Here is a 9,375-nt window from a genome sequence, read left to right on the forward strand (position 1 = left end):
ACAATGATAGATTTTGCTTCGTTAACCGCATACATGCACAACCCTACCATGAGGGTTAAGCATGGCCTCTGATATGATATGATGCTCTGATATGGTATAACAGGATGATGATGCTTAGTTATGCTATGTCAAATGATACTTTTGAATATGAATATTTTTGAAATTTTTGCTCTAATATTTTTTATACATGTTTTCTTTTTGCATTTTGAAATTAATGGTTTTTGTTCTACATTATGAACTCTGTAAATACTCATATTTATATACTGGTATATGATATCTGATAACTGAGTTGTTGATAACTCATCTATTATCTCCACAACATTTTTAGATGACGTGAATGTGTCGATTGAGGATCAAAAATAAAATGCAGGAACAAAATTGTTGTATGTAGGGGATAAGTACTAAGATTTTTGGAGACTACTATCTGTTAGATTGATTTGTTATCGATTTGGTTTATTAGAAAGTTGACACTTTTATTAAGTCTTAATGAGTTGATTTATTTGTTAGATTATTATTTTGATGACCTTGTAAAGGAAGATACATGTATATTTGGTGGAAATAGATGAATTTATATTTATGGAGTTTTTGAAAATAAATGAGGTTATGTTTATGGAGTTTTTTGAAATATCAATGTGTATTGTGAAAGATGGTTTTAGGCGACAGGTAGTAACTCTTCGACTCTTCTGGAATATGGGCATTACAGATAAAAGCATGAATTATAAAATGACATGCATGAGTTAGAAAAGTCCTCAATTACGAAAGAAAATACACTTTATAAACATGCACTATAAAGTATCAAATTGATAATTAAAACCATAAATCATGTTTGTAAATTACACCCTCTATTAGTATTTGACCTTTGATGTCGGTGAAAAAACAGATACAGCATAATGTTCACGATCATATTTTAATCAAAGGTGAGGCAAAATATGGATGCTACCAAAACTTTTAGTCTCTCAAATTTTTATTTTATATAATTATTTGCTTCAGTTTTCATGGAAACAAATTTTTCATTCCATGTACCAATTTTCATAAAACTCAATATAAAATGAATCTCAATAAATTTTATACCAACAAAACTTTAATTTTTTTAACAATTTTAAAAAAAAATCCAACAATTCATAATTTCGAAGTACTCATAAGATGACAATATTTTTCATTAAAAGAGAAGAAAATGAAAAAGGACTTGTCTTTGGTTTGGATCGAGTAGCGTTTCTCTGGTGTATACATTAGACCGCAAAAGAGAACAAAGTGAGAGTGGTGCTGTGAGCTTTGTATTCAGTAAAACTGTAAAAGAAGAATATATAAACAAAGAATGGCGACCGAGGAAGATAGCGCTGTGAAGGAGCCTTTGGATCTCATTAGGCTCAGCCTCGACGAGCGCATTTATGTCAAGCTTCGATCCAATTGTGAACTCCGAGGAAAACTCCATGTGTGTACCTCTCTCTCTCTCTGCTCTATGTGTTGCAAGCACGAACACAAACACATGGTTCTGATTTTTGAAATATTGTCACAATGCTTTGTGGGTCCCTTTGTTTTACGTTTGCTGTATTTGTATCATTTGTCTACGCCTTATGCTCCTAGGGTTTTGCTTTACGGACCTGGAACCATGAAGATCAGGGTTTCAATAGTGAATGATCGTGTTATACTGTCTTCAATCAAAAAAGATTTTTAAGAAATAGCTGAAGATGGAACGTATTTATGGGCATGTGTAATTTCAAGCGAGTTGTTAACATGATTGGATTTTTTCTCCTCAAGAAATTGGTGGCCCACATGGCTCAGCTTGATGAAATTGTTTAAAAGTTTTCATTTTTCCATTAGGTTGCCGGTTCTTACTTGAAAATTAGAGAGTGGATAAAGATAATGTTTTTTCTGTGCAATTAAGGTGGTCATATGACCGTTGGTTTTTGGTGAAGTGATTGAATGCTGAATGCTTAAAGCTGTAGCTGAGATAAATGTATATCGAAAGAGTGTATATGGTTGAGAAAGCTTACTTTTTAGGAAATTGGTACATTTGTACAACTTTTGAGGTCTTCAAATTGTTAGAATATTGTACATGAAATCGTGTTGTGGATCATCAACCAGAAAAGATACCCAGGTTCAACCTTAAGCCTCTCAACTTTGCTCTTAAACCAAAATCATCCATCCTGAATATGTAAGAGTAGAGTTAGCCAAGATCTATTTGTCCAAGTTTGGTTCAAACTTTTCTAATTCATCTCTTTTCAGTCCCACTAGACCTTTGCTACAGTTCTCTGTAAACCAAAAGAAATTTCCACAAGAATTTGTATTTTCTTGTAGATCTTTTATTGAAGCAATTTAGCCTGGGAAAAGAAAACTGTCAAAATAATGGTTTGATTCTTCAGTTTGCGAGCACAATGTACTTGAGTTTAGCATATTTGAATTAGATAATTTCTTTTTGCAAGAAGACAATTGTAATGAAGAAATAAAGAAAATAAAGAGAGGGAGAAAACGAGACTTTTTGTATACTCGTTAGTCAGTTTGCAATATGTTCATTACACATCAGATCTGCATATATAACCGGGTTTTCTTTTTGTGATTGAACATGGCTTACAGGCTTATGATCAGCACTTGAATATGATCCTTGGTGACGTTGAAGAAATTGTTACCACTGTTGAAATCGATGATGAAACATATGAAGAGATAGTTCGGGTATGTTTTAATCTCAACTTGTTTCTTTATATTAATATTTTGTATTCTGAGAAAGTTATCTTAACTCCACTGGAAGCTAAATATGGAAGTGGAAGAGTAAGGGGAAAATGTTAGTCCCTGGATAGAGGTGCCACTGTAGTGTTTTTTGTAGCTCCTATTGTTATTCAACCTTTCATTATTCTCAACAATCATCTTCCCCACATCGTCTTTTTTCCCTAATTCTTTATATATATATATATATATATATATATATAAAGAACCTTTCATTATTCAGGATAGCAACATTTATTTTCTATGTAACAGAAAAATATTTGCTCACTTAGATAGTGAAATGCTTGCTTCTTAATTATGAAGTTAGACTCACTCTCTTTTAAGTTTGTTTCTCTTTTTCCATTAGAGAGTTAGGTTCCCACATAACCACTGGTCCTAAGAGTTCAAATTCACGTTTTTCATGTCTAACCTTCGAGAGAACATGGCAGAATTTGTTCAAGAAGTAACTAATGTTAATAATCTTTATCACTTTATAGTAAATTTGGCAAATCTACTGGAGCTTCATGTAAGTGAAACTTGGTTGAAGGAATGAGCACTAAAAATACCTCCTGAACATATTAACACAAATGGCACCCCACTACTCTGTGTTGCAATGTCTAGTAACGTTTCTGTTGATTTATCCCTTGATAGGAGCATGTTTATCAGAGCTTATGATTGATTATTTTGGTTGAAATTCTAATAGTGGAAAAGCTAAATACCTTTCAAAATTTAGCAGAGCCGAGTGATAGGTTTACTGTTGTTGTGTGGAAATGCATGAATACAAATCAATCAAGTTACTCAGTCGCATTGCTTTTGGTTGAGAAGTTTATATACTTGGGCATGTAATGTTTTGCACTAATGGCATATTTACCTTTTTCTTCCAACACATACTACAAGGCACACGGTGCCATTCCTCTTCGTTAGAGGAAATGGTGTGATATTGGTTTCTCCGTCACTGAGGATAGCTTGATTTCGAGACTCGAGAGGGAGTGTACCATTAACTCATATAGGACATTGCTGTCACGTGCTTTATGCCCCTGTATTCTTAACCTCATCACGCTTTTCTCGAGTCTCACTGAATGAATATTTAGGAGCTAAGGATTATTCTGGAGTTTTCTTATCGATTCAGACTACTGTTGATTCCATTTTCATTTTTGCATAAAAACATCAGGCTAATGTGTTAGTGCACTACACAGGATTAAGTAGATAAGGCTGATATGTTGGACCAGACCCATGATAATACTTTTGGATAGCTAAAAGAGACCTTAAGAATCTGTAACTATGGAACCCTTTGGTGCAACCACTGTAACATCGCAAGTTGCACCACCTTCACCAACGTTAGTCAGAGTCCTCTGTTATCTATGAATAACCGGTGTATAACTAGTATACAAACATATGAATGATAGGTAATTAAGATCAGGGGATGGGTCGTTGGTGCATATAAGCATATGTAGCTTGTATGACGAAGAATTGCATCTTAGTGAAGTTTAAAGAACATAAATGATTCACAAAATCTTGGGGAGCTCGCATCATAAATCAAACTTGGGTCAAGCGCTTATTGGGTTTATTCAATCACCTACTCACATGGCTAAGGGAGAAGCAAATAGATCATTGCTGATTTTTTTATTTATTGACATAGGTGTTTGAAAACAGTGTCCTGACTAATCTCGGGAGTGCACAAGTCTTTGACAAAGAGTTTTCCACAAGTACATCTTAGGTAATTCAATAGGAAAATCATTCAATCTGATGGATTTTAGAGATATTAGTAATAATTTAGTATCAATGTATTATTATATAATATATATTTCATAATATGTAACATATAGTATTAGTATATTGACATACTCTAAATTAGTAATAAATTAGCAATTAACATCATAAATAATTTTCTTTTTATTGCAAATTTTTTGTATAACATTTTGTTTTATAGCAACTTTTTTATAGCAGAATTTTTTTACATAGTAGATTTTTTTTTTTATAAAGTAGATTTACGTAAATGGTAACAGATTATTAATAGATTTTTTTAAAGAAGCTTTTTTTTTCTTTTTTATAAACATATTTTTTATGACAAATTTGTAAATTATTTAAACCGAAAAAGGGGACTGAACCTGACCTGAAATCGGTAAAATTGGATGTACTGATTTATAAGGGTAATTGATGCGTAATTAGTTTTGAAAAATACAAAATCGGTATATATCGGTTCGATTCTAAATTTTATCCAAAACCGAATTGGACCGGACTGATTACACCCTTACTCGACAAGGACCGTGAGGTTGAGATGCACGAGTCACACACGATCACACACCTCTTGCATGTTGTGATAACAAGTGTGTGCTCACATGGTCAATAAAAGTGTACAATTAATTCACAATAGTAAAATAAAATGGCATAATTAATTCCAATCAGCAGTATCAGAGAAAATTAAATACATCACAACCACAATATCCATAAGTCACGTGTCTGCAAACCATAAGCTAAATAAAGTCTTACAGTCATTTTGTTGTCCAGTAAAATTTAAACGTAACAACTTAACAAAGCATGAAAAGACTCAATCCTCAATTTTTGGAATGTGCTGGATCTCCATGTCCATAACTATCACCAAAGTCTCAATCTGAGTCCAAATCTACGATTTCTGGGAATGAGACCATAGTGAGACTATTAAGGTGAGATTTCAAAAAATCACAATAAGTAAAACAAGGACCAACACTTAAAAATACATGCCAATGAAGATGAAGATATGCAAGTAATTGATGAAAATGTGACATTGCACATTTAACAAAATTAAGTATAATCGAGTAATAGTCAACTTTATCCAAAAGTTTACCACATAACAAATATTAAGTGCACAACCCAATTTTCCACGTAATTTGGAGCACACCCAAAATTTGGTTTTTAGAATATCTATTTTATTAATGTGTGTACTATGGTCTTCCTTAAATGGACCATCCCACACACAGACTCTCTCTACCACACCATGGGTAACAACCGTGCGTGTGACTTTGTTCCAAGTAATGCTTGGCGTCACACCTCGTCCTTGACCACGACATCCTCTAGCATTCACCATTAGAGGGGCCATAGTTTCGGTCCAAGAGCATTACCATCTCGCCTGACTCCGTTGTTGCCCAACGACAATTCAAAGGACGTCACTCAGTATTATGTACTACAGAGTGACCAGATAAGCTCCACCTAGATATTGTCCTATCTCGACTTAGGGTCGTGATACTCACATACCCACGAAAAATTCATTTTTTAACCCTTAAACCAGCAGTATCCCATAATCTAATTTACATGTAAAATCATCATCCGATAGTAAAAATTCAACAAAAAATTACAAGTTTTAAAGCAATACAATGATAAAATTTCAGCAAATAATTTACATATTTAAACCCAAAAATAAGAAATTCAACAACAATTATATGATGAAAAATAATACAAGTTGAGAAGTTTCTAGGAATCATTCACAAGCTGTAAATCAGTGCAAGGGAGGGAATTTCCAGCAAACATTCATAAGCTATAAATCAGTGCAAAAGTAGGAAATTCTAGCACCTATTGACAGGCTGTAAAACAGTGTGAATGAGAGAAAAATTCCAACAACATAACTTGGTAACAACAAGAATTAAAACAAGAATTTACAGCACCATTTACCTCCAACAACATCTACACAATCAAATAAATTCTACAATCATATAATAGAGGTGTAGGACCATAACCGGACCACCATGGAAAGTTCACAATTCTTAACACAGAGGCGCAAGGCCAAACTAGAAATCGACACAACAAGTTCACAACTCTCAGCACATCGACACAAGGCCAAATCAGAGACCAATAACTCTTATCTCACAATCCACGTAACATAGGCTATCACATGTACAACAAGCATATTCTCACAAAGTTCGGCAACACTCATTTTCAAACTCGATTAAGAGAGTCACTTACCATAAATTCAACACCAAACAGTGACCAAAACACCTAATCAATCTCCACTCACGAAACACAGACACAATACCAAAATACATTGTTAAGGACGTGTTTAACTGTTACACACTCCCGATCTCCTACAACCAAAGAGTAAGGTGGCTTGGAGGGTTCGAGGAGGCGCCTCTGATGTCTAAGTTAGTAATGATAGGACTTTTCTTATAATCACTCGGACTAACTGTTCCGCCCACTATTTGAAATTTGAACCCTAAACATTCATGCTATTTACTCACTTTGAATGTGTGAATATCCCAATTTTCCTAAGATAAGCGGGCGAGCGTTCATGTCTTTAACAAACTAGCATGAGCCTTATCGGGCCAGAGAGGTTTGAGCCTTGAGTGAACTGATTCATTGAACCAACATTACCCAGCCCATGGTAGCACCCTGCGAGCCCTTATGGTGATATTAAAGCCCTTCCAGTTACCCCACAAAGTCTCATCATGCATTGTGTGATGGGACTTACACTAGATGTCATTGGGCCCTTCCGGTAGAATTGAAGCCCCTCTAATTACCCCGCGAAGCCTCATCATGCATTGTGCGATGAGGCTTTTATGCAAAGAGATGTTGGGTCTTTTGGATTGGGCCATAGCCCTCCTAGTTACCCCGCGAGTCCTCGTCACACGCGGTGCGATGAGACTCATACTTGGGGCAACGTTTGGGTCTTGCTCGTTATTCCTCCTACATCTGTCAGATTTGTTTCACCCTCACATCGATACGCATGCCCCTTCATCAACCACCTCAAGTCTTTATTGCTCCCTGACATTTTATTTCTCCCCCTCACTTCTTATCTTCTTGTGCAAGTTTCGTTTTCACTTATTCTCTTGCTTCGCGTCCGAAACCTTTCGTGCTTTCTGCTCTGCAAACCCTCTCATCCTTCTTCCTGCATTGATTTCCTCTACTTTCAGTGTACCCATGGCTGCTGGAAGAAACCAAGGTTTGAGCCCCTCTCGTGTTGGTGGTTTTTCGAGACCCTGCGATCCCCCTGTCAATTGTGAAGATATTGCGGCTAACCCTAGCGTAGAAGGAGATGCTCCCCGTTCAATCTTTGAAGGTCATCACTGGGTTTCCACCTTCTTATGTCGAGAACTAGATGTTGCGAGGGACCACCTCAACATTCTCGATTCGGTGGGGCTGTCATTGCCCGGCCAGCGACGTGGGGTTGTTGATGTCAGAGGTATGGTAGTTTCTGTTGCCCTCTATTTAACCATGTTTACAATAGGGCTTTGTCTGCCTTTCATGCGGTCTATTTGTGACGTCTTAGGTGTTGCGTTGGCCCAATTGGTGCCTAATGGACTGCTGTGTTCTATGACGACGGATCTTGAAGCCCACTATCTTGACCTTACAGCTCGAGTGTTCTTTTCTCTTCATGGGTTTAGGTGTTTAGATGGGAACAAAGATGATCACTCCCAGAGGCAGGGGTAAAAAGAAGAAAGTCCGCCTTGGGGCCAAGCCCTCGGATGCATCCAGCTCTTCCAGGGGTGTCCATTCGTCCCCTCCGATGGGTGTTGGAGAGGGCTCGGGCAACCCTAAAGTGCCCAGGACTAGTTCATTAGAGGACATCATGGACCAGGCAGATGCCGAATTAGAATTCATAGTGGAGGCTGAGGCAAGCATGAGATCAGAGGCTCCCTCTGGAAAGACAGCCCAAAGTTTTGGGTAAGCAGTCAACCTCGAAGGTGACCTCATCTGGAGGGGGTGACTTTGTCTCTGTTTTGGACCCAGACTTCTTTAATTCACCTCATACGAGCAGCCTTCCTTCCTCACTGGATGGCTTTGGTGACTCGTTTCATCTTGAAGAAGTTGGCAAGCCATCTCCTGCTGCCTTGACGACTTCGGGTGGGGATACTCTTGAGTTGCCCTTTATCTTCCCAAACTTATCTTTCGCTAGCAAGAGCAGAGTGTCAATCCCTTTGTACTCCCCGATAAGGGGTGAGGAACCTTCTCCAACTTTTCATACAGACTATCTTCAAATTGGCCCTCCTAGAGGATCTCCATTCCAGGAGGAGGTCGCCATGCCTCAATTTGATCAAACAGTCGGGACATCAACCAAGGCGACTGGTGGCACGTCACCTTAGACTACTTGGGAGTCGTTTACCCCAGAGGGTGCTGCTGGGGTCTCCTTCCAGATTTCGAGTGCTCGCCACAGTGCTTCCTCTTCTCGCCCTGGCGACACCTTTCAGGCCACCAGGTCGCGTCGCGATGAGGCTTTCCATTCCATTATCCTTAACCTTCGTCGTATCCTTTCGCCAGTGAGCTTCATTTTTCTTTAGTTTAACTTGTTGTTGGGTTGTTACCTTTTTGTCCTGATTGGGTTTTTGCATGGAGTTGACAAGTTGGCTGATGCACTGGTGAAAGATCATATGAGACTTGAGGAGGAAAATGACTCCATGCGCGCGTTCATTGGCAAAGCCCACGGGGCAGTTGACGCCGTCTGTGGGATTTGTTCTATCCTGAAATTAATATGCTTTTCACATGCCCACTACAACTCAATCTCAGGTAACTAGAGATCAGGAAGAGGTTTCATGAAACATGTAAGGAAGGCTCACGGAGATGGAGGAAGTAGCGAGGAGGCTCACCACCAAAATCGAATCGTTGTAGAAGGAGAATGAGGCTTTCGAGGCAAAGAACGGGCCATCAGGAGAAGACACAATGCCCAGTTTGGTTGGCAAGGTGGAAATGGAGGCCCACAACACTGGCGAG

General features: G+C 37.9%; 1 protein-coding gene across 1 annotated transcript; it reads left to right on the forward strand.

Moving 5' to 3' along the window:
• The first annotated feature begins 1,312 nt into the window (after nucleotides 1-1,312).
• LOC109011422 (sm-like protein LSM3A) lies at nucleotides 1,313-3,670 on the forward strand. The gene is made up of 3 exons (XM_035691022.1): nucleotides 1,313-1,432; nucleotides 2,575-2,672; nucleotides 3,592-3,670. Exons 1-3 carry the CDS (start codon nucleotides 1,316-1,318, stop codon nucleotides 3,668-3,670), a joined length of 294 nt encoding a protein of 97 aa, XP_035546915.1. The 5' UTR covers nucleotides 1,313-1,315.
• The last annotated feature ends 5,705 nt before the right edge of the window (nucleotides 3,671-9,375 follow it).

This window comes from Juglans regia, chromosome 6 (genome assembly GCF_001411555.2).
Source record: "Juglans regia cultivar Chandler chromosome 6, Walnut 2.0, whole genome shotgun sequence".
Taxonomy (NCBI): domain Eukaryota; kingdom Viridiplantae; phylum Streptophyta; class Magnoliopsida; order Fagales; family Juglandaceae; genus Juglans; species Juglans regia.